The following is a 26,778-nucleotide window of genomic DNA, read 5'->3' as shown; positions in this document are numbered from 1 at the left end:
GAGGGCAATATTTGTAGACGTTTGTTGGATTTTCTATTTTTGGTGGAAGGTATGTTATACCCAACATTTTTTATTTTAGTATAATATCTGACTGTTCAATAAAGGTATTGAAACATGTGGAGAGGCAGGCAAAAGTATATCTGAAGCGTTCGAACTGAAATTTTGTATGTGGTATGGGCCCAGTGCTTTCCAATTTAACGCTATTGGCATAGTAACATTCTCTGTATTGATGATGAGGTTATACACATATGTTTTTTTCTTTCCTTTTCAATTTTTAACCCTTCACTTCTTGTGTCCATGTTGAAGACTAGAAAAGTTCAATGTATCAGATTTGCATCTGGGTTACGACCTGCATAACGTGTTTCACAAGTCTTACTTTTATTTTTGCTGACGAACTGGTATAATCATTCAATATTTTTCCACAAATTTCCTATATTGTTAATGACATGTCTTTCCCAGGACAGTACGTAGACTGAACAAACTTGTTACTCATCTGCTGGCACTATCTTAAACCAGTTGATCTCACTACTGAAATGGCTGCTGCAGAGATAACTGCCTGAACTTCATCAAAACTATGTGTATACTTTGGCAAAACAAAGTTGTTTAAAATATTAACAATCTCAGCAGGTGTCCCAGATGTGTTTCACTTGAAAATCTGTGGCCTCTGTGTAAGACAAATTCCATGAGTGCTGTATTAAAAATAGTAACGAGGTTTACAATACTTTTGTCATTAGATTCCCTTAGGCGTTTCTGGTATCCTAGGAGTTATCAATTGGTACTTACGATGATTTCCTGCGATGCTCAAAGTTAAAATGATCCAAGTAAGGACTTTTGAGAATGAATTTTTTCAAACATTGTCACCTAGTGTTCTAAACCAATTTACAGAAGTTAATTTTAACTGAATCCCAAACAGTGTGCTCAATCAAATAACATAACATACTCTTAAACATGATTACTGACAGTAGAAACTGTGAAAATGCTATCTTCAATGCACACAACATACTTATCCATTAGATGTATTAGGTAAATTTTTTTCAACTTCTCTCAATGATACGATACACACTGGAAAATGAATGAACACATGCACACCAAATACATTATCACTAAACGTCAGTAAAATAGAAAGAAAATTTCTAAAATGCAGGATTCATCTGGATGACTTCTCCATACATACTATGTCTCAGGAATTTATGCACACATCTTGAGGTATACGGTAAACTGATCCACTTGTAACCACTATTTTATATTTCCTCCACTCACGTTTTATACATAATTTCTCTCATTCAGAGCATCTGTTTGCCAGTTGTTCAACATTAACTTCAATAAAAGTATGTAAAACCCATGTACTGCCTGCTGGTTGTATAACAAATGTTTTATCTGCGCTCGTGTAGCTTGATTTTCTTCTCACAATCTTCGTGTCTCTTTTACTCAAGGCCAGGTCAAGAACACATTTCCACACAAGCAACTTAGCCCTTTTCCCTCTTACACTTCAATCAGTATCAGTTTTTGCTACTCATTGTGAAACACATTGTATATAAATCTTGCACTTGGGTGTACCTGGTGCCTCTCTCAGCTTGGCACCCCAGGCAGCCACAACTAATTGTGATACATCCCATGTGGAAACCTTAATAGTTGTAAAATTTAGAGTATCACAAAGTCAGTTGTTGATTGAACAGTATAGTTGTGAATGCCCAAAACAAACATTACAGTTAGTGTATTTGTGAGGAAAATTTACTAGATGTTGAAGTCATTTATTGTATCTTATGTATGGTACTTAAACTCTTTGCTAAACAGGATGATTTTTTTAAAATGCCATTGCCAACTACAGCCATAGTCTAACTTAATATTATGTTAGATGCAATGACAAACTTGCATTTTCACAAAGAACACAATCGTCCAAAATAAAATACATTATGAGACACTGCGCCCCCCCCCCCCCCCCAGGAAGCATAAAAAAGAAAAAGGGGGAGTGTGTTGTGCAATCAGTTACAATACAAATAAAAGATAATTATGGTCACTGTGAATACAATCAGATTTACTAGGATGGGGATTTTTAGATGTAAAAAAGGAGTACCATTTTAGGGGAAAAAAGCTGTTCAAAGGTGCCAATCTCAGATGGGAAAATTTTTTATGGGGTGCTATAAAAGCCATTAAACAGAAAGCTTCCAAAATAAGTCACTCAAGTGTGTGGAAACCATCACAGATAGCATGACCTACTTTGGCCATTCATTCAGAAAACCATCAAAACTCATAACATTCAATATTTCATTGTTTCTCTAAGTAAGACAGTATCTACAAGTACTTGCCAAACATCTGTAAATAGAACAGTCACAAGAGGAGCATGCTTTATTTATAAATTCAATCAACATTACTGTTCATTTCTATGTTCTCTGCGTCATGGTTTGGGGCTACGCTTTGCTTGTGCTTGTGTTATTCAGTATCTTTTAGTGCACCCTTCACAGTTATGAAAATGGTCCATTGTGCTTCCTTCTCAGAAGCTCTCTTCTCCAGTTTTCTTATGGCTGTTGTCAGGATAGAGTGTCTGTGTATGATGAAGTTTATCTTTGAATTCTTGTTTATCTGTTAGTCCTTTGGACTTTCTTACAACTGAAGAATCATCAGGCAAAGCATCTCTAATTATGGGGCAAGGGGGTAAAGGTAATCTTGTATGTACTTCTATATTCTGCCAGATGCTTTTGTAAACGTTTTCTTGATACAAGATATAAATTTATTTACGAATGAGTATTTCTTTTTTAATGCCTTGCAAACTTGAGCAATAATACGCTCGATGTAGGTCATGAGTTTTCAAGTACAAACACTGACTTCAAATTGGAAAATGCAAATTACATGAATGAATCTTTATCTATAAGCATAGCTCTGCATGATCAAATTTTACTCCATTAGTCTACAATACAAATCATGCATTTTTTTGAAACTTTGCATCAAGGTGCCATCATTTGTTTTCTCGAAAAGCACATTAACAAGAGTATGTGTTTCACTTGTTCTCTATTCACGGGTGTGTGTAAAATATTCAATACACATCTGTCCTGTCTGTCAGAGTTTTCACCTAGAATACAATGCACTAAATCATAAGCTACTACTTATCTAATTTGTGACACTTTTTCTTCATTTCAAGCTGATAGTTTCTTAAAGTACTCATCAGGAAAAGACTTCCCAGTACACTTCACCAGAAATGATTTCACAAAGGAATTATTGATTTTGTGAAAGGGAATACCACTCATTAGAAATGCCCCTAGCATATCGCAAAAAATTCATTTCTATTTTTTCTACCTCAAAGTGGTTTACCAGTAAATAGGTGTCTCAAAGTAAGGTTTCCACCTCATGGTTCCTTACTCCTGGTGTGATTTTTGCCTTTCACAAACTGCTGAACATGATGCTGTTCATTGACTGCGAATGGTACATTAGAAATGCTGAACTTTACTACAAATACATTACCTGGAATATCGTTACTACTAAACTAACATTGTCATACGTTACTCCGGTGTTTATTTTGGATGAAGACAAAGGGCAAAATTAATCTTGTAAAAGAGCACTAAAAGTCTCAAAATTTCAATTTGCCACTGTGTGTGTGTGTGTGTGTGTGTGTGTGTGTGTGTGTGTGTGTGTGTGTGTGTGTGTGTGAGAGAGAGAGAGAGAGAGAGAGAGAGAGAGAGAGGATGCAAATTATGCTGAAAGGTACAACAAGATGCAACTAAAATCACGGTTGATGTGTAATGTCATTTATAACTATTAAAATATGGAAATGTGCTATGTTCAGTAAAAACACCAAATAACATTGTGAGAAACAGTTATAGAGGAGCCTTAAAGGTGGTACTCTCAATTTTTCTATTTTATTATCTTCACAGACTTTTCAGAATTCATACAACAGAGAAGACTGTTTCAGCTTCTGTGCGCCCCAGTGGGCAAATCGCTGAAGTATGGGCAATATCGCAGCCAGGCATAGCATATGTGATTGCTCTCCACTGGCCAAGACGAAGCAAACAGGGGTAACCATGCAGCTTGCACATGCTTAGTACCCATGCAATACAGCCCTCTGATGAGTAGCTTTTACTTCCTCTGCCTGCCAGCAGGTGTGATGAGGGGTGGGCTCAGGCACCCTTGCCCCAGGGGGCAGCACTGGAACAGCCTGCTGTAGAGGAACACAAAGCCATTCTTACATGGAATCCACTTCAATTGCAGGTACTGCAGGTCAAATACAAAAGCAGCACCACAAAACCAGTTTTGTCCTGTAACACTTACTGCTGACTTCAGTATGCAAATCTATTTCATAAATGCTCACTCTACCTGTCTACCTACCTACCTACCTACATACCTATCCATCCACCCTATATCTCAATCTTTACGTTGCATAAGAAGTAGTACATAGAACAGCAAAAGTAGCAGGCACATAAACTAATCATCTGTGTGCAAGGGTAAAATTCATCTTTTTTCATGCCTTCAAGTAATCATTAATATTTTTTCTTCAACAAAATTAGGTTAAAGTGCTGTGTTTTCCCCAACAACAAACATTACATGTAGCAGTAATGCACAAAGTAAATAAAGTAATGAAACCCTGGGTGGACAGCAAACTGAGGTGCACCAAAATGTGGTGCAGCACTGTGTGTGATCACTCTTTCAGAGTGAACACCTGTCTACAAGCTGTGTACACAGATTGCAATAAAACTTTACACAACAATGTCATAAAGAAATAGCAGTTCATCATTTCCGTTTCAAGTTAATAACTTTTAATAGCTGCTGAAATATAGATATTTACTTGCAACTCAAAATTTTCCTTATTGCATAAAGAATGGCTTCCTGAAAAACTGGTACAACACTATATACAATCATGTTAGTATTAAATAGCCAAGACACAATAACAGTAGATGTAATAATTATTAAATTTAGAACATTCTTTTTCATTTCTAGTTATGTTTGGTTAACAATACATAGTTTTCATGACATCAGAATGTGTCATGGGGTGAATGAAAAGTGTATGTGATGAATGAATCTTTAAATTGTGTTGCTAAGGCTTTCCTGACATACTAGTTGTAGAAATGGTTCTCAGGCAAGATGTCAGGTGTCTTCATGAAATTCACACAATATTTCATCACCGCAAATGACTGACATCTTCAGGTCAGACAAACATACTGCTGGGCTGTGATTGAAGCTTTCTATTTATGACAGTCCAAGCACGAAATTCCCAGGCATGAAAGTAACAGATTAGTGGGCAACAGTGAAGATTTCCTGATCAATAGTGAGGAGGACAGCTGCACCACCTGTTGGACGATGAACCAAGAGCTTCGATGCACGCACAAAGGCTATCATTCAAACTGTGTTTTCCCACTAGGCACTCTGCACACTATTGGGAGCTATATACCAGTAAAAATGGTCATAATGGCATGTGACCACCACTGCCATCTGAATATCTATGTCAACACTGAAGCAGTGTCCCTTGTATGACCAATAGGTCCCCTTGTTGTCACAGACTTTAATATTGCCAGCCCTCGATCCCATGCTGTGCTAAGTTGGTATCCTATGTCCCACCAAATAATATATCTGAATGCACTATGGGTCTTGCTCTGTGGAACAATGTCATAAGCATGCCATTTTGTTGCGAATAATGGTGACAGCTGGTGGCCTGCAAATATAAGTCCATGCCTGTTGGATTGAAACCATCCTATTTTCTCTGCACTAACAAATCCAGGAATGATATTTCGCCACTTATCTCCATTCCCATTGTAAACCTGACATACAAAAGAAGAGAATCTAGATGATATGTAACCCATCCAGTGATGCAATGCCTTGGGCCAGATTACAAATTTGTCATCAACATATCACCAAAAGTACAAAGGTTTTAACTTCATTGACTGGAATGATCTCTGTTCAAAATCTCCCATAATTCGGGGTGAGCTTGCACAAAGTAACAAGTTCCCCTTCCAGCTTCTCACCAATGAACAGCAGCAGTTCTTGCAATCGCATTAGATGTAAAAGTGAAACCACATCAACACTCATTAGTATATCTGATTATGCAAGTCTCAAGTTCTTACTCAGACAAATGACGTTTTCCAAGTTGCAGATGAGGCGCATACATTTTCCCATAAAAGAGCTTAATTTTGCTGCTGGATGTTTTGCCAAGTTGTTTGTTGGTACCCCAATGTTACTAACAATTGGCTGAAGTGGCAGACTATACATATGAAGTTTGGTAGTTCTTTGTCATATTTTGGGCATTGGGGTCCTTATTTAGTATGTGATGTGCAGAGTCATCCAATAGCTGATTGTCTTGCTTAAGTACATCAGTCAGGATACGACGAGAGTTTCATTACCTTTATCTGCCAATAAGATCACAATATCAGGTTCCTCACTTAGAGATTGAAGTGCTGACCTCTCTGCAGCTGAGATCTTGTTCTTGGACACTGACACCTGTGTCAGAGCATGGCAAGTTTCACCACATAATTTCCTTGGTAGATTTTTGGACTTAAGTTAATAGCGCCACTTGGGCTTTCTCAGACTGGAAGTAAGAACACGGTACAGCAATTAAACTGAAAAGTTTCATCACTTCTGAGACTGTTTACTGCGGGAAGAAATGGCAGAAGACAAACATCATAGACAGCAGTGCACTACCTAATGGAGAAACTTATGCACAATGCAGCAGTTTCGATCTTGGAGAAGTGACCGAACTTCACACCTACTCCAAAGAGACCACTCATTCTGGATGTAATTATCTCTGTTGAACAGGAAATCCTGAAGCTGCCCAAGGACACTACCAAGGAAACTGGGTACAAAACTTGCAATGTTCCGACATCGGTGCCAGGACCCAAGAAAGTATCTCAGCTGCAGAGAGGTCAGTACTTCGATCCCCCTGATAGGCTCCAGATATTGTGGTTTTACCGGCGGATAAAGGTAACACAACAGGCATCCTCTCCACATTGATGACTCTGCACGTAGCATACTAAACAAGGACCCCAGCTCCTCAGGCTCCACATGAACAGCATAATACCTGATGTCGCTAACAGACTTCGTAAAATGGCACTCATTCCTCTAAATAGATAAACATATGACAATAGCAGGATGGTAACATGCCAACACAGATGCAGTTATCAGCATTTGGCTCCTGACAGAATGTGCTGGGATAACGGATGGAAGCACACTGTTTGAATGACAGCTTTTGTGTGTGCACTGAAGTTCTTGGCTCATTGTCCAACAGGTGGCATTATAGCCCTTCCAGAAACTGGTCGCGAAATCTTCACCACTGGCCACTGATTAGGCAACTTCACATCTCCTACTTATGATGCCATAAATAGGAGGCTTCGGTCACAGCTCAACAGTAAGCTTATTACATCTGAAGATGTTGCACCAATGAAATATTGAGGGAATTTCACAATGAGATCCAACATCTTGATCAAGAATCATTGTTATAATCTTCCAATTGTAAGTGTTTGGGTATGTATGAATATGTACCTAACGTTGGAAAATTATGTACTGCATAATGGTCACCATATGAAAAGCATTATGTAAAAGTAGCCAGTATTTATATGAAGAAAGTAATATCTTTATGTAGGCCTTCAGATATGTTAAAGTTTGTCTGTCATTTTTAGAAAATATATTTTGGCACAATATGCAAATTCATTAAAGAATTATGATTGTTGTAGGTGAAGTACTTAATTATACAAGAGCAGTTAACAATGATCACTGGAGCTAGTCTGTCCTTGCCAATCAGAAAAAGTATGTCATCCTTTGTACTGAAGCCAGTAGACTAAATGTGAGGTCTATAGATCAAGGAGGTTGGGACTAGTTCTGACAAAGTAAGGATGCACCTCCAGAGGCTCTGAAAATTGTTGCATTTTGTTGAGGTAGAGTGTGACTGTGGACAGTCATTAAACTGGCTGTAATACAGTACTTAAACTGACATGTAAAGTACAGCAGTACATGATGACATTTCATATTTGGCTTTGTCAATGTCATCATTTACTACTGTACTTTAAACATAAGTTTAAGTGATGTAGTACAGCCAGTTTAATCTCTAGAGCTGTTAGACAACTTTAAATGCAATCTTCAATGCTGTCAGCCAACTTTAAACTGCATATTCTGATGATGCTCTTGATCATTTGAAGAGTGAAACTGGTAAATAAAAAATACAAAGAGCAACTTGTGGCTCGTTTCAAAAACTTAATTTTAGTGTTATGTTAGTTGACCCTTTGACTGCTGTAGGGACGCGTTAACTCGTCATCCCTCACCATTCCCCTGGCGTGCCTGACATGTACAAGTGGCCCTTGGGTCTTCCCTACAGCGCTAAGGACGTGTTGACACATACCGCGCCACTGGCCTTTCCACCACGAGGGAAGAGTTTAGGTGCGCTGAGTCACAGCTACTTGAGCACTACTGATGTGCTAACACGGAGAGATATCTTTCCGCCCTGCTCTTCTGTAGCTGTTCAGTGGTCCGACCGTACAGTTCAAGAGTGCATATATGTTTGTTGCTGTGTTCCCTCTTTTTGCAGAATTTGACTTCGATTCCAGTGTTTTTGTCAGTTTTCTACATGAGAAATGTCACGCCGCTGTGGTTGGACAGATAAAGAAATCCTGAATATGCTCACTAAGAGCAACAGTGAGTGTGAATCATCTGATGTCGCTAGCAGTGATGGGTCTTCAACAGACTGTCGAAGCTGTAGTCCTCAGCCCTTTACATTAGAGGAGAAAGCAAGAATTACAGTCAGCAGTTCGGAAAACGCCCGCTTAAGTGACCCATTTGACCAGAAAGAGGCTGATTTCCAGCTGTTAAAACCATTATTTCAATTACTCAAGTTCAGGACACAAATGTCAATTAGATACTGACCCGAGAATTCTTTCATTTTTTGTGATATTTATGTCTCAAGAACTGTTGCAATTTATTGCAGACGAAACAAATCATTCTTTCGTTTACATCGCAGAAAATACTACAGAATCTGTGAATTCTCGACTGCCGAAGTGGAAAGACTCTGAATTTGAGGGAATGTATTGTCTTGTTGCTATTTGCCTTCTAATGGGGCAAGTTAAAATTAAGTGATTATTGGTCCAGAGATACACTTCTGAACATACTAGTTTTCAGCAAAATTATGTCCCAAGACTGTTTTTGTCTACTTCTGAGAATGTTACACTTCAGTGATAACTCTACGAGTACTGGAGGCAACAGTATATTTAAAATTTGGACGATTGTTGACAAAGTCCATAAGATGTTTCCTAATTCATTTCGCCCACATCACAAGCTTTGCATAGATGAAAGTCTCTTGCTGTTCAAAGGATGATTACCTTATAAGCAATTTATTCCAACCAAGTGAAGTAGATTTGGAATAAAAACTTTTGTACTGTGTGACTGTCAGAGTGGGTATATTTTGGATTTTATTGCATATACAGGCACAACAACAGAAATTGGGTTCCACAATTTGGGAAAAAGTGGTGACGTAGTGGCAGCTCTTATGGGACCATATTTGGAACAGGGTCATATTCTATATGTTGACAATTGGTACTTCAGCCCAGACCTGTTCCTCTGGCTTCACAACCATGAAACAGCTGCATGTGGCATTGTTCGTAAGAATAGGCGCAACATCCCAAAACTACAGAAGAAATTAAAATGAAGAGAAACTGAGTTTAAGTCCTCTGACAAGGTCCTTGCTATCAAGTGGTGCGATAAGAGAGACGTGTGCCTGTTGACCAAAAGTCACACAATGCAAATGGTTGAAACGGAGAAGATAGATAGAAATGTATTGTAGATTACAATTCGAGTCTGACCGTTGTGACGTGTCACTGAGCTCAGAGGGATCAGTATGTAAGCCTGTCAAATGGTACAAGAAATATTTTTTTCACATTATGGATTTGTGCATTGTAAATGCTCATGCTCTCCACCGGTCAGTAACAGGGCAAGAAATGACACTCGCAGAGTTTCACCTTTCTCTTGTAAAGGAGATTATAGTAAAACATGCTACAGAATGGAAAAAAGCTGGTAGGGGAAGGCGCTACGATGACAAGAATCCTCTGCAATTCACAGTTAGACATTTTCTGGCTGATATCGTGAATGAACATTTGAAGAAAAGTACGCTAATGTGCAGATGCATGGTTTGTATGAAACAGAAAGTGTGCCAGGAAACTAGATACCAATGCAAAACTTGCAATGTTCTATTATGTGCTGTGCCCTGCTTTGAGACTTATCATACAAAGAAGCATTACTAATCACTGGGAACTAAATCTGAGAAAATTTATTGACACTTCTGAATGAATTACTAAAAGAAAGGCAAAAATGTAAAAAAAAATTATAAATCTTTTTTTAACTTCCCCAGTGCCGGACCAAAGCCCGGGTTGGAAAAAAGGATCAGAAATAGATGCAACAGTGCAAAATTATTCAAACGAAGCCTGACTACTTCATATGTAGCAGGTTACTGGCAAATAAACAGACTTTGTGATTGAGATGGCGCAATATCTGTACTGTGGCAAATGAAATTACGCCGAGTACATTGCACCAGTATAACAAAACCCATATATTAATCTATGTACGATACATTTAAATTATTAACACGTATCGTGGACAGTTATATTCTTTTATCCTTAGTAGTACAAATATGGATCACATTCGGTCTACTTGTACGAAACCTGTTTCCCATAACCGATTTAAATGCCTTTGATAATGAGAAACAACATGCCAAAGTTGAAACTCTGTTCTCAGTGCAATTTTCCTTGCTACTTTGCCGAAATTAAACTCATTGTTCTGTGGAGGGTGGGGAGCTTAAAATTTGTTGTTCGAATGATATGGGCTTTGAAGCATTAACAGAAAATGGTATTTGTAAAAGAAGTATCAAATATACCCTGCTTTCATCTTTTCATAAAAATCAACATCTTTTCAAGTAATTTGTAGATTATTGGAAAATAGTAGGGGAATAAAAATTTTTATACTTTATTGTGCTGTCAATCTATTGCACTCTAAATTTCATTTTCATCATGCATTCACTTTACTAGATATGCGAATGTTTTTGGGCCAGATTTTTGCACTCAATTTTCATTCCAGTTATACAGCTTGGTATGTTTTACAGAGAAAAGGTTTTTAGCAAAATCAGAATGAAAATACCGCATTTTTTATATTTTTACAAAATCTTCAATTTTGCGCTTAATTCATTCAGTACTGGAAAGTGCTATGGAAATGAAACTTTATATTTAAGAACCTTGTGTTGTTAGGTTACTACATGCCAAGTTTCACGTTCGTCACAGCAATAGTTCAGGAGATGCAAGAAGCCAAACTTCGAAATTTTTTCCAGCGCCTTTTTTTCTTTAGCTGATTTTTTAATCGGTAGAGTGTTGGTTCGGTATGGATACCAACTGTTAGTGAGTGTGTTTCAAATGAACTGACTGAATAATGAAGGGGCAACGGAACATTAACTTCTGTAACATTAGCCGTGCATTGGAAATGCGTACTTGTTTAGTGGAAATGCGTACTTGTTTAGTACGGACTCTGTGGCAGTTCTTTTTCTGTTTGAAAATACAGCCGACATTTTTAAAAGAGTTTACCTCATTTGGCTAATGTACCTAGACTTCATGTATAGAACAAATTTTTAGCAGATTAACAGTCGAGAGAATGCAACCTATGGGCACATTCCATGCACCAATGTTTTGCACAATTTCTTAAATGAATTACATTGTTTGTAAGCTTACTTCAGGCAGATAATTTGTGGAGCTTACTGAGGTAAGTGCGCAATGAGCAGGAAGGCATTTTGACACTGCAAAGAGAAGACATCATCTCACCACTACTCAATACATAGAGGAAGCCTTGCTCACGTTACTCATATAAACGTGGTGTCATAAATAAAAGTTTTGTTCTTCATTTAAAAAGAAGAAGAAGAAGAAGAAGAAGAAGAAGAAAAATAAAGAAAGAAAGAAGGAAGGATGGAAGGAAGCAAACAAATACAGACAGACAACTGTATTCTCACCTGAAAACACCACATTATAGTGGTTGGGAGGTGGAGAGTGGCTCAATGTGCAATAAACGTGTGCTCTAATGAAAGTAGTGCTACGAATTAACACTGGAGCTACACAGTTCAACTTCTCATTTGCATGTATATTTGTTGCTCAATAGTTCTCCTGTGTTGTGAGACATTGTAGTTTCTCAAACTCTTGTTAATACCATGCAAAATCTCTCTCACTTATTTATGCAAGCAATGCCTAAACTACTAGTGCTGAACATACAGTGAGCATTTCTTGAGTCTTTTTAATTCAGTCTTTTAAGATTACTCTCAAGACTGACTAGTATTTCAAACTAAGTCGATCGGACATCACAATGTTTGTACCTCCAATCTGCAGCCTGCCACCTAAGCTTTGAGATCTAGTGACAGAGTAAATGTCAGAAAATAGAGCAAATTGACACTGTAATCTATAAGAAACCATTCATGGAAAAAAATCTGCATGCATTATATCACTTAATTCTAAAACCATATTCAGTAGAGTGTCTTACCAATAAAAAAAACCACCTCCGACAGCCAATTTACAAACATGCCCATATAACATCTAAACATGCATGTTAACATCCAAAAAAGCACCACACAAATTATGTACCAGTTTCTTTAGTTATTACAAGAAATTCATCATTTGGAGATATAAAATTAGTCTGAGAATAAACGTGTTTCTGTAGAGCACAATCAAGAAAATAGGCAGCTCAGTCTATCTTACAGAGCCACTATTTTTTGTATTTACACTTACAACAACAGAAATTTCTGCTGCTAACTGTATCCTAGATTTGTATAAAGCAGTGTCTGCCAACATTAATGTTCACTAATTGAGACATATTTAATAGTATGGCAAACATGAAAAATTTGCATGTGAGTGCAATAGTTTAAGGAAAGTTGAAAGCCATGTAACAATAAACATAATCAGCCTCAACTGTGAACGAATCAGTCATTTACACACTTTTAATTAAGTGTACCAGTTCAGTCTTGTTTATGTATCTATCTACTTGCCCTGTATCCCAAATCTCAACTGTATGGCGAGTGATTATTTTTTCTCCTTCCATTGATAGTTTCATCCAGATGTCATGGTAAATTTCACGAACTGCATTGTAACAAGCAATGTTGGATATAGTATCTTCTTTGTTGAGATGGGGATCTTAGTTTTCATTTTCAAAACAAATTTTGCAACTGACTCTATACTAACATGGTTACTCATTGTACTGAGATAAGTATGATTATAGCTGGTGATGACAAAATGATGATAATCACCTTATGACACAAGCGTGCATTATATTTATTGACTATGTTAAGTACAATTTACAAAATTCACAGAGCTGGACGGTTACAAGCCTGCATTCAGCAAGTCCGTTATTCACATCCAAGGATACTGAAATACTGTAAACTATTTTATACTATTCGATTCTCTGGTCTCCTGATGGTAGGCTTGTTTCTAGTCTCAGTTTTTGTCTGTTGAAGTTAAACCTCATAATTTTAATTCTGTAGACAATGAAGAATGAGGATTCACATCATGATCACATTTTAAACCCTTGCTGTACTTCAACAAGTCTGACTTGTGATAATTTTAGACAATAACATGAATATCTCAAATCAGACTTCTGCAACCAAATGCAGGCCAAACAAACATCACGAGTCATGCGTGGGAACGAAACACTTGTTACTTACAATTATGGTTTAGTTATTGTTTTTACGAAGTCCCCCATTCGGATCTCCAGGCAGGGACTACTTAAGAGGATCTGATTATCAGGAGAAAGAAAACTGGTGTTCTACGGATCGGAGCATGGAATGTCAGATCCCTTAATCAGGCAGGTAGGTCAGAAAATTTAAAAAGGGAAATGGATAGGTTAAAGTTACATATAGTGGGAATTAGTGAAGTTCAGTGGCAGGACGAACAAGACTTTTGGTCAGGTGAATACAGGTAAGCTACTACAAACAGCATAGTGAATGCATTGTTGTGGCCAAGATAGACACGAAGCCCATGCCTACTACAGTAGTACAAGTTTATATGCCAACTATCTTTGCAGATGACGAAGAAACTGATGAAATTTATGACGAAATAAAAGAAATTATTCAGATAGTCAAGGGAGGCGAAAATTTAATAGTCATGGGTGATTGGAATTCGATAGTAGGAAAAGGGAGAGAAGGAAACGTAGTGAATATGGATTGGGGGAGAGAAATGAAAGAGGAAGCCGCCTGGTAGAATTTGGCACAGAGCTTAACTTAATCGTAGCTAATACTTGGTTCAAGAATTATGAAAGAAGGTTGTATACATGGAAGAAGCCTGGAGATACTAGAAGGTATCAGAGAGATTATATGATGGTAAGACAGAGATTTAGGAACCAGGTTTTAAATTGTAAGGCATTTCCAGGGGCAGATGTGGACTCTGGTTATTGGTTATGAACTGTAGATTAAAACTGAAGAAACAGCAAAAAGGTGGAAATTTAAGGAGATGGGACCTGGATAAACTGACTAAACCAGAGGTTGTACAGAGTTTCAGGGATAGCTTAAGGTAACAATTGACAGGAATGGGGGAAAGAAATACAGTAGAAGAAGAATGGGTAGCTTTTAGGTATGAAGTAATGAAGGCAGCAGAGGATCAAGTAGGTAAAACGACAAGGGCTAGTAGAAATACTGGTGTAACCGAAGAAATATTGAATTTAATTGGTGAATGGAGAAAATATAAATATGCAGTAAATGAAGCAGGCAAAAAGGAATACAAACGTCTCAAAAATGAAATCGACAGGAAGTGCAAAATGGCTAAGCAGGGATGGCTAAGGACAAATGTAAGGATGTAGAGACTTATCTCACTAGGGGGCAAGATAGATGCTGCCTACAGGAAAATTAAAGAGACCTTTGGAGAAAAGAGAACCACTTGTATGAATGTCAAGAGCTCAGATGGGAACCCAGTTCGAAGCAAAGAAGGGAGAGCAGAAAGGTGGAAGGAGTATATAGAGGGTCTATACAAGGGCGATTTACTTCAGGACAATATTATGGAAATGGAAGAGGATGTAGATGAAGACAAAATGGGAGATATGATACTGTGTGAAGAGTTTGACAGATCACTGAAAGACCTGAGTTGAAACAAGGCCACAGGAGTAGACAACATTCCATTAGAATTACTGACAGCCTTGGGAGAGCCAGTCCTGACAAAACTCTACCTGGTGAGCAAGATGTATGAGACAGGCAAAATACCCTCAGACTTCAAGAAGAATATAATAATTCCAATCCCAAAGAAAGCAAGTGTTGACAGATGTGAAAATTACCGAATTATCAGTTTAGTAAGTCACAGCTGCAAAATACTAACGCGAATTATTTACAGACAAATGGAAAAACTGGTAGAAGCCGACCTCGGGGAAGATCAGTTTGGATTCCGTAGAAATGTTGGAACACGTGAGGCAATACTGACCCTATGACTTATCTTAGAAAATAGATCAAGGAAAGGCAAACCTACATTTCTAGCATTTGTAGACTTAGAGAAAGCTTTTGATAATGTTGACTGGAATACTCTCTTTCGAATTCTGAAGGTAGCAGGGGTAAAATACAGGGAGCGAAAGGCTATTTACAATTTGTACAGAAACCAGATGGCAGTTCTAAGAGTTGAGGGACATGAAAGGGAAGCAGTGGTTGGGAGGGAGTGAGAAAGGGTTGTAGCCTATCCCCGATGTTGTTCAATCTGTATATTAAGCAAGGAGTAAAAGAAACAAAAGAAAAATTTGGAGTAAGTATTAAAATCCACGGAGAAAAAATAAAAACTTTGAGGTTCGCCGATGACATTGTAATTCTGTCAGAGTCAGCAAAGGACTTGGAAGAGCAGTTGAACGGAATGGACAGCGTCTTGAAAGGAGGCTATGAACATCGACAAAAGCAAAATGAGGATAGTGGAATGCAGTCAAATTAAGTCGGGTGATGCTGAGGCAATTTGATTAGGAAATAAGACGCTTAAAGTAGTAAAGGAGTTTTGCTATTTGGGGAGCAAAATAACTGATGCTGGTCAAAGTAGAGAGGATATAAAATGTAGACTGGCAATGGCAAGGAAAGTGTTTCTGAAGAAGAGAAATTTGTTAACATCGAGTATAGATTTAAGTGTCAGGAAGTCATTTCTAAAAGTATTTGTATGGAGTGTAGCCATGTATGGAAGTGAAACGTGGATAATACATAGTTTGGAAAAGAAGAGAATAGAAGCTTTCGGAATGTGCTGCTACAGAAGAATGCTGAGTATCAGCTGGGTAGATCACATAACTAATGAGGAGGTATTGAATAGAATTGGGGAGAAGAGGCGTTTGTGGCACAACTTAACTAGAAGAAGGGATCAGTTGGTAGGACATGTTCTGAAGCATTAAGGCATCACCAGTTTAGTATTGGAGGGCAGACTGGAGGGTAAAAATTGTAGAGGGAGACCAAGAGATGAATACACTAAGCAGATTCAGAAGGATGTTGGTTGCAGTAGGTACTGGGAGATGAAGAAGCTTGCGCAGGATAGATAGCATGGAGAGCTGTATCAAACCAGTCTCAGGACTGAAGGCCACCACCACCACCACCACCATTATGAAGCGACAACTGGTCACAATTTGTTAAATGTACATTACAAAGCAAGTGTGCTAGTGATTTTATACCTTTATTTTTGAAGAAAAATTTAATAAATTTTTACGTAATGTCAAGAGACGGGTGTTTGCATGGAAGTAGTGATAGAAAAAATCCTGTGATTAGCGATGTGACTGTATAAATGAGAAATTGTGCAAAATGTTCAATTGTAGATTATGATAGTGAAGACGAAAATGCTATACCTAAATCACATGTATCTCTGCTTCAAACCATTTACATGAACATCCAGGATTATTAGAATTACTTTCTATTATGTTCGCTGACAAATTTTTGGAAATACTTGTTACAAAAACGAATCTCATTCTACATCAAATAAGAGACAACAAAGAAAGTGGAGGACACTTGGTATCCTGTTACTTTCAACAAAATGAAGGCCCACTATATACTGTGCATTTTGATCGTTCAAGTCAAAAAACCAAACATCCAAAAACTAAAGAAAGGAGAATGTTTATGAAAAAGCAATAATAATTTGTTGCCTCTGAGTTGGCAAGACAACATGACATGATAATGATGATTGGTTTGTGAGGCGTTCAACTGCGTTGTATTTAGCGACCGTACAAAGTCCCAATTTTTACACAATCCAATCTAGCCACTGTCACAAATGATGATGATGATGATGTTGATGATGATAATGATGACCACACAAACACCCAGTCCCCAGACGGGGAAAAATTTCTATTGAAGTGTTGTTTATGAATAACAAATAATACTTTGATATATTGTTTGACAATATATTCACAGGGTATAAATCTTAAATTTACAAGCCAGAATAACTTGAAAAATAAGCTTCATACGAAAAAATGTGTAGAATCCTAAGTCGATTATTTTCAAGGGGGACATCTGCTGGTGCCAAAAAATTAGTCTGCCACCCCAGCCACCTGGGGTTGGGCCGGGAGGCAACTTTAAAATTTCAAAGGGGAACCCCCATTTCTTATTGCAGAATCAGATTCTACATAGAAAACTGGGCAGGGGTGAAGAGCTAATTTTAGCACCACAAATGTCCCCCTCGAAAATTTACACCCTGTGTGTGTGTGACGCATCACGATGGCCTGTTTAGAATGTGTTGCCTCCAACTCCTTAGGCATGGATTTTGTCAAACTAAACAGTACAGCAAGGGCTTGCTACGATATAGTTTGTCCTACTCTTGGTATGTTCCTCAAGTTACAGCTTTCTCTCAATTACCAAGATGGATTTTGTGGAATTTTCTGCAACATTGGGACATTAAATGGGGTCATGTAACAACTGTTGTCATATCGTGGATATTCATAGTTTGTTTGTAAAATGTATGTTACTGAACACAATGTTCTGTCACGTTAACATGCTACATTTGTAAACATAAGCAGGATTGTATTGTTTGCTTGTAAATATAATCAAAAGAAATGTTGATACACAAACTCAAAGGAAAGGCTCTGATGGATGAAGTGACCTAGAAAAGTCGTCGTCTTTGCAGAAAACCAAGATGATCACCATGTCATCATCTTAACCTCTTGCAGAAGACGAAAACGCCTCTGCCTTCTCCACATATATGGAGTACTGCAATATTTGGTGTTATGACACTGATACTGTACTCCTCACTCATTGCTAGCTTCTGGAATTATCGAAGCTGAGCACTTCTTTTCACGGGTTGGGCATCATTTTGCTATTTTTAGGATGAAAAATGCTCTAGCGCTACCGGACGAGTCGTAAGTTACAGTGCACAGATTCATGCAGGTTATGTATCAAGCAGTTGTGCTCAGCTGTATCACGCATAAACAATATGATGTGCTTACTAAAGAGTACAATTAATAATTGAAAGTGTTATGGCACATTGTAAGGTAAAAGTGATTTATAAGTTGGTTTATTCATGAAAAGGTGTGCAGAATTATTTAAAGAAAGTTGTGGATGAAACTGCATTGTGGTTGTTCATTAGTAGCTTCATTATCTGAATATATTGCTATTTGAACACACATGAAAAGGCTTTTATGATCAGTGATTACCCGTTAACTTAGAGTACAAATGCTGTGGCAAATGTTACTTCAGTACGAGTGTGAAATGAATTAAAATGCTGACTCAAGAATAGAGGAGTTTAGGCACTTTTAGGGAAGTGTGTTATATACCGAATGGTTAAATAAAATAATGAGATATTAATCTGTATTGTTATTCTTTCAACGTGACATATTCCATTTCATAATTAAGAAACTGACATTTGCAAAGTATAAGAGAGATGTGTTCATATTGGGCACATGGTCCAAATATTTAGTAATGGTGTGTGTTCTCTCAGTAAAGCTACCAAACCAAGTCTGGTAGCTGCAAAACTTACATTAACAAACTACCATGACAAGGAACAAACTTATTACACAGTACACTGAATTCAAACAAATATTTTGGAATTCAGTCCCAAGTGGTTAATAATAACGAGTTAAAGACTAATGGTCATTACAATGGTTATGTAATTTTTTTCCTTTTCCTTTTTATTTTAAAAAAGAGGACAGGTGAGAAAGAAAGAAAGAAGTCCCAATAATGACATTGTCCTGTAACATTTAACCACAAAGTAATTATTACTGTGGATATTTACAAATACACCTGCAGGTATCAATCTCTGCGCAGATCTCTAGGCGGTCTAGCCAGTACTTTACATTAGATTAGATTGGATTCAGTCAAGATGTGCAATCCCAAATACAGAGACACACAAAAAAAAAAAAAACACACAGACAGTGGCCCTACCTCTTTGAGACACAAGGCAATTCTTCAATGCAGTGAAGAGGAAATAGTTGACATAGGAGAAAGACAGAGCAATCAGTTTGTACTAACAAAGAGATAGAGGGGCTGGCCAGTACTTACCTCAGCTCAGTACAGCCGATAGATAACACAAAAATTTACATTCCTAGCTTTCGGAACTTTGTTCCTTCATCAGGGAGGAGAGAGGGGAAAAAAAAGGGAAGAAGGGAAAGTGGATTCAGTTACTCACAACCCAGGTTATGAAGCAACAGGGAAAGGTAAACAGGGAGGGTAGCAAGGATGGAGGCATGGTTGTCAGAGGGAAGCCAAAGATATTCTACTGTTAAGTACTGTGCCAGCTTCAAACCAAAGAGAATGCATACAGAAGTAATGAGGTATATAGTATAAAGATAAACACAACTATGTAGGATGAAAAGATGCGTGAATGGCTAAAGAGGAGAGTGAAAAAGAAAAAGACTGAAGAGTAAATGGGAGTGAGATTGGTTAACGTAGGTTCAGGGGGATGGCGGGATGAAAGGATGTGTTGGAATGCAAGTTCCCATCTCCGCAGTTCCGAGGGACTGGTGTTGCATGGGAGAAGCCAAATGGCACGTACGTTGTAGCAGGTTCCTAGGTCCCTAGAATTATGCTGGACGGCATGCTCTGCTACTGGGTATTGGACATCTCTTAGGCGGACAGTTTGTCTGTGCCCGTTCATGCGCTCAACCAGTTTAGTTGTCGTCATACCGATGTAAAAGGCTGTGCAGTGCAGGCATGTCAGCTGGTAAATGACGTGTTGCTTCACATGTGGCCCTGCCTTGAATTGTGTATGTTTTACCAGTAGTGGGGATGGGGTAGGTGGTTGTGGGGAAATGCATGGGGCAGGTTTTGCAGCAGGGTCGGTTACAGGGGTAGGAACCGCTGAGTAGAGAAGGTGGTCTGGGAATATTGTAGTATTTGACAAGGGTGTTACGGGGGCGGCGGAAGGCAACTCTGGGTGGTGTGGAGGGAATATTGTCAAGGGATGATCTCATTTCAGGGCTTGACTTGAGAAAATCACATCCCTGGCGGGGTAATTTGTTGATGTATTCGAGGCCAGGATAATATTGGGTGACAAAGGGGATGCTTCTGTGTGGTCTGGGGGTAGGAACATTGTTGTTGGACGGGGAGGAATGTATTGCTCGGGAGATCTGTTTGTGGACAAGGTCTGCAGGATAGTTGCGGGAGAGGAAAGCACTGGTCAGGTTATTGGTGTAATTGTTGAGGGATTCGTCACAGGAGCAGATACGCTTGCCACGAACACCTACGCTGTAGGGAAGGGAGCGTTTGATGTGGAATGGATGGCAGCTATCAAAGTGAAGGTACTGTTGTTTGTTTGTGGGTTTGATGTAAACAGAGGTGTGGATGTGAGCTTCAACAAGATGAAGGTCAACATCCAGGAAGGTAGCTTGGGTTTTGGAGAAGGATCAGGTGAAATTCAGACTCGAAAAGGAGTTGAGGTTATGGAGGAAATTAAGGAGTGTTTCTTCACCATGAGTCCAGACCACAAAGATGTCATCTATAAACCTATACCAGGCCAGGGGAAGCAGCTGTTCGGTCTTCAGGAAAGCCTCCTCCATGCGGCCCACGAAAAGGGTGGCATAGGATGGAGCCATCCTGGTTCCCATGGCCATTCCCCTGATTTGTTTGTAGGTCTGGCCTTCAAAAGTGAAGTAATTTTGGGTGAGAATGAAGTTGGTAAGTGTGATAAGGAACGAGGTTTTTGGAAGGTCTTTGGGCGGGCGTTGGGAGAGGTAGTGTTCAAGGGTAGAGAGAGAATGGGTATGTGGGATGTTTGTGTAAAGGGATGTAGCGTCTATGGTGACAAGAAAGGTTTCAGTCGGGAGGGGAGTGGGAATGGGTTTGAGGCGTTCTAGGAAGTGGTTTGTGTCTTTGATGTAGGATGGGAGTCTGCAGGTGATAGGTTGGAGATGTTGGTCTACCAGAGTTGAGATACGTTCTGTTGGGGCCCTGAAGCCTGCCACAATTGGATGGCCAGAATGGTTCTCTTTGTGGATTTTGGTTAATAGGTAGAAGGTAGGGATACGTGTCTCAGGTGGAATGAGTAGGTCTATGGAAGCTGTTGGGAGGCCTTGTGAAGGACCTCGGATTTTTAGGATTTTCTACAGCTCAGTCTGGATGGAGGGAATGGGATTCTGGGTAACAGCATCGTAGGTTGAGGTGTCAGAAAGTTGACACAGTTCTTCTGCCACATACTCCACACGGTCAAGTACCACAGTTGTGGAGCCTTTATCCGTTGGGAGGATGACAATAGAGCGGTCTGTTTTCAGCTCCTTAATGGCACGGGATTCAGCTGGGGTGATGTTGGGGGTGGTCGGGATGTTCTTCAAGAAGGACTGGGAGGCAACACTGGATGTGAGGAATTCCTGAAATGTCTGCAAGGGATGGTTTTGGGGAAGAGGAGGAGGATCCCTTTGGGAAGGTGGTCGGAACTATTCTAGACAGGGTTCAACACTGGGTTGAGTATTTCCTGGATGTTGGCCTTCATCTTGTTGAAGCTCACATCCACATCTCTGTCCACATCAAACCCACAAACAAACAACAGTACCTTCACTTTGATAGCTGCCATCCATTCCACATCAAACGCTCCATTCTCTACAGCCTAGGTGTTCATGGCAAACGTATCTGCTCCTGTGACGAATCCCTCAACAATTACACCAATAACCTGACCAGTGCTTTCCTCTCCCGCAACTATCCTGCAGACCTTGTCCACAAACAGATCTCCCGAGCAATACATTCCTCCCCGTCCAACAACAATGTTCCTACCCCCAGACCACACAGAAGCATCCCCTTTGTCACCCAATATTATCCTGGCCTCGAATACATCAACAAATTACTCTGCCAGGGATATGACTTTCTCAAGTCAAGCCCTGAAATGAGTTCACCCCTTGACAATATTCTCCCCACACCACCCAGAGTTGCCTTCCGCCGCCCCCGTAACACCCTTGTCAAATACTACAATATTCCCAGACCACCTTCTCTACTTAGCGGTTCCTACCCCTGTAACCGACCCTGCTGCAAAACCTGCCCCATGCATCCCCCCACAACCACCTACCCCATCCCCACTACTGGTAAAACATACACAATTCAAGGCAGGGCCACATGTGAAACAACACTTGTCATTTATTAGCTGACATGCCTGCACTACATAGCCTTTTACATCGGTATGACGACAACTAAATTGGTTGAGCGCATGAACGGGCACAGACAAACTGTCCGCCTAGGAGATGTCCAATACCCAGTAGCAGAGCATGCCGTCCAGCATAAATCTAGGGACCCAGGAACCTGCTACAACGTACGTGCCATTTGGCTTCTCCCACCCAACACCAGTCCCTCGGAACTGCACAGATGGGAACTTGCACTCCAACACATCCTTTCATCCCGCCATGCCCCTGAACCTACGTTAACCAATCCCACTCCCATTTACTCTTCAGTATTTTTCTTTTTCACTCTCCTCTTTAGCCATTCACGCATCTTTTCATCCTACATAGTTGTGTTTATCTTTATACTATATACCTCATTACTTCTGTATGCATTCTCTTTGGTTTCAAGCTGGCACAGTGTTTAACAGTATAATACCTTTGACTTCCCTCTGACAACCATGCCTCCATCCTTGCTACCCTCCCTGTTTACCTTTCCCTGTTGCTTCATAACCTGGGTTGTGAGTAACTGAATCCACTTTCCCTTCTTCCCTTTTTTTTCCCCTCTCTCCTCCCTGATGGAGGAACAAAGTTCCGAAAGCTAGGAATGTAAATTTTTGTGTTCTGTTTTGTGTTATCTATTGGCTGTACTGGGCTGACTCTGTGAATCTAATAAGTTTCTGAATGGAATTTCCCTTATGGTAAAATTTGCCAATACGTCTGCAGAAGCCAAAATGCTTCCTAGATTGGAAGAAAATCTGTACATATTTCAGTCAACAAAGCAATAACTCTTGTCATCTGGCAGCCATTATTCAGATTTGTGGTCATTCCTACGCTCAACTTTAGTCAATGCCTATGCACCCTTTCATGCTTTTTATGTGTGTATTTGTGACTGTACCATACATGAAGAAAGTTTTCAAAAACATGTCCAAATGCCATGTTATTGCAGCATCAGTATTACAGAAAAAGTTTACAGCTGAAGGAAAATTATGTTAAGGTTTAATGAAAATTATTCATATCCTCTCAGTCCAAAAATTTCAAGACTGGATTGATGAGAAATAAGAAAAACCTAAGATGGTGATTTTAACGCTTCATGTGCTTTACACTGTTTCTGTCCACTGAGCACAAAACACGTAATTTTCATACAACCATGTGAAACTGTCAGAAAAGACCTTTTTTGGGATGCTGTTTGACTTGCATTTCACACTGGTTTGAATGTCTTTTAAGTCACCAAGGTGTTGACTTTTCACATGGATTTCCACACTGTCATTTTATGGTAGGACTGTATTGGTAACACCAAGTTTCATCACTAGTTACGATTTTTTTCCAGAAAAGAATTGCCCATGTTTTACATTTCAATCAAGTCATAGCAGGATTCCATGCATCATCATTTTTGTTCACGAGTCAAGGTGTGTGGGATAAACTTTGCACACACTTTTCTCTTCTTCCAAAGAGTCTGGAGCATGTCTTGAGCACCTAATTTAGAGATGTTGCTACATTGTAATTAATGACAACATTGACACACTGTGACTCCATGCCCACTACTCAATACTTCCTTCACACAACTGACAGGTTGAATGCACATCTGTTGATTACAGTTGTTACTCCAAGCTGCCAACAGTCAGTGTACAATTCTATTATATTATTTATTCAACTAGAAATACTTTTAATCACTTGCATTTTCAAAGTTTATAATACAGGTTACTTCACATATTACACGTGCATCGTGTCCAGGTCCAATTCTAAGGAGGCAGATTCCACACCAGGTAGTTCCTCAGCCTTTGTCAGGTATCAGCTTTAACCAGACTAACGAAGTTAGGAGTGGCCTCAGAAAGAAGTCCAAGAAAAGTACTTCACAATTTAGAACTTCACACTGGTGTCTCAATAGTGTCTGCTGCCACAGCCGTGTACTCTAACTACAACACAGCAAGATAACAGTAGTGCACTGACTGATCAATTCAGACACTGTTGCTGGATTTCAGCACTGCAGTCTGTGCATAATGGAAAGGCTGATCTCATCATTAAAACTCTCTCATAATACTGCCACAGAAGCATTGCGTTGCCCTCCACAAAATAACCGCATGTCTTTTCATTAGTTGTTCACTCTCTGAAAAGAGGACGTAGTATTGATAACAAAAAATCGGAAGTTATGGTTTTGTGGGAAAAGATTAGCCAATAATTCATGCTGCACTAATTGTACACCACACTTCTGCTTTCGCATAGTACAAACACACTTGACGCCACTGATAAGGATTTTCAGAACTCCAGTGTTGATTGTTCTTTCGAAGTCCACTCTTAACTCGCGTAGTTTGGCTAAAGACAATAAGCCACCCCTGCCAAAGTCCAAAGAATGGGGTGAAGGGTATGCAGCAATCAGAGCCTGCTTATCTGATATTGGTTCCCACGCAGTGCCAGACACAGTGCATGTGTCATACATAAAACACCTGTAGCTTGAAAGAATAGTAATCTGATGAACACCCAAATAAAAAAATGAAAATAAATGTTAAATTTGGAAGAAGATCATCTAATTACCAATAGCTGGAAAAGGGTGCTTTACACTAACACACACAGAGAGAACTACGGAGGGAGGTTGTGGGGGTGAGGGGGGAAGTGGAGGTAAAAAAGTCACTTAATGGAAAACAGTAATTAAGAAAAAAAAGGAAAAACACAGCTCACACTCAAAGATCAAGAGATATAAGGAACATAAAATCTGTATCATTCTCAATTTGGAGTTCATTGTCAATTTGTTTCTACAAAACTAACTGCATGTCTTTTCTTCAAACTTAACTTTACTATCTCCCGATGAAGGAACTGCCAATTCTGAAACATGATTTCCATTTGTTTTCCTGTGTGTCTTAATTTCAACACCTGAATGAGTAAACAAAAACTCCTCCCTCTCATTGTATGCAATTCACATTAAGTGATATCGCCACTATGTAAATATCACAGTATTCCATGTTGACAAAAACTCAATCAATATAAACAATATTTTTAATGGTTTCACTAGACTGCGTAAACACATTAAATTTACCATGAAACATGAAGTCAACCACTGCAACAATCTCCTAGACCTACTGACAGCAAAGCTCAACAGCAGATGCATCTTCTAAAGTGATAGGGCATCAACTGCAACAAATACCATCATTCACAGCTCATCATGTTATAAGTCACAAGTTAAGCATACTGGCTATGCATCATTAATTGGGCATGCAGATTCACAGATATTACATTATCTAATCTGGCACAATAAAAACAGCTGTTGCTGCCAAACACAATCACATAATCCGAGAAGCTGATATGACAAAAACAATAAAACAATCAGAGAACAGAGAGCGAAATACGTGCAAATACCACAAAATTGTAACACATCCAGTTTACCATTATTTTGAATGACTAAGTACAAAAGTATAACTACACACAATTTACCACGAAAAATTCAAAAGATTTATGACTCTACACATCAGCAATGAGAAGCTACAGTGTAGAAAGTGACAAACAAAATATCAAAGCATATAATGCATCTACAAAAGTCAGCAGACTCTACAACAATGTACTAAACTGCACTGAAAATACTTGCCTACCTATTTTCTTTTAGTAGTACACACACGGAAGGAGGAGATGGTTGTGCTGTATAAGTGCTTGTAGAACAATGATATGCCAGCAACAACTATTGTGGCCAAAAACAAAAGCTAGTCATTGTTTTAATTTTGATTTCAACCTTTTTTTTTTACCAGTTGCAACCTTTTGGTGAAATAAAAAAATTACTTGCGACTCTTCAGACCTTTCCCAGCAGATCCGTTCGATATACGGTTCTCGGCTCTACCATCTGATCACATTTTGTAAATTACAAAATGTGGCTGGGCAGCAGACCCGAGAGCAATATACTGAACAAAATTACTTATTAAAGTAAAGACCAACCACTAGAGGTTGCATATTATTTGCTTGGTTTCCCTCTCCCAATGAGAGCATCTTCACTCATTCATTGATGTCAAAAGTTCAGACATATGTTCAGCACAACTGTCAAACACTAAGAGGGATAACTGTTTCCATTCTACACTATTTTCAATGTGGAGATTGTTTTGAGTTGCATTATTTCTCATGACAGTTACTTTATATTACAAACTAAAACTACTGACTGATTTTCAAAGATAAATTATGTTACTGTAGATGACACTTGAATTTTTCCAACTGTACAAGGCCTTTCAAATAGAACTATCTTCAAGTTTTAATGTCAATAAAACACAATCATTTAAATTTTTTAAACTGGAAATGGAAAACAGAAAACAGAGATAAGCTTTGGGA

The 26,778-nt window shown here is 38.9% G+C and overlaps 1 protein-coding gene across 8 annotated transcripts in view; it reads right to left on the bottom strand.

Moving 5' to 3' along the window:
* Positions 1 to 26,778, bottom strand: part of LOC126457751 (phosphatidylserine synthase) — a 148,531-nt gene that overhangs the window by 7,700 nt on the left and 114,053 nt on the right. For 2 of the 8 annotated variants that reach the window (XM_050094307.1, XM_050094308.1), the window contains exon 8: positions 25,450 to 25,602. The exons of 2 other annotated variants lie outside the window; for them this stretch is intronic. In XM_050094307.1, coding sequence (XP_049950264.1) covers positions 25,583 to 25,602 — 20 coding nt within the window. In that variant the 3' untranslated portion in view covers positions 25,450 to 25,582. Of the gene's footprint in view, positions 1 to 3,850; positions 4,151 to 25,449; positions 25,603 to 26,778 lie in introns of those variants that run through there. 4 more of the 8 variants (XR_007585521.1, XR_007585522.1, XR_007585520.1 and 1 more) reach the window with 4 other exon arrangements.

The sequence above is a fragment of the Schistocerca serialis genome, chromosome 2 (genome assembly GCF_023864345.2).
Source record: "Schistocerca serialis cubense isolate TAMUIC-IGC-003099 chromosome 2, iqSchSeri2.2, whole genome shotgun sequence".
NCBI lineage: Eukaryota > Metazoa > Arthropoda > Insecta > Orthoptera > Acrididae > Schistocerca > Schistocerca serialis.
The sequence above is the reverse complement of the archived record's forward strand: the minus strand, read 5'-3'. Positions and strand labels throughout refer to the sequence as shown.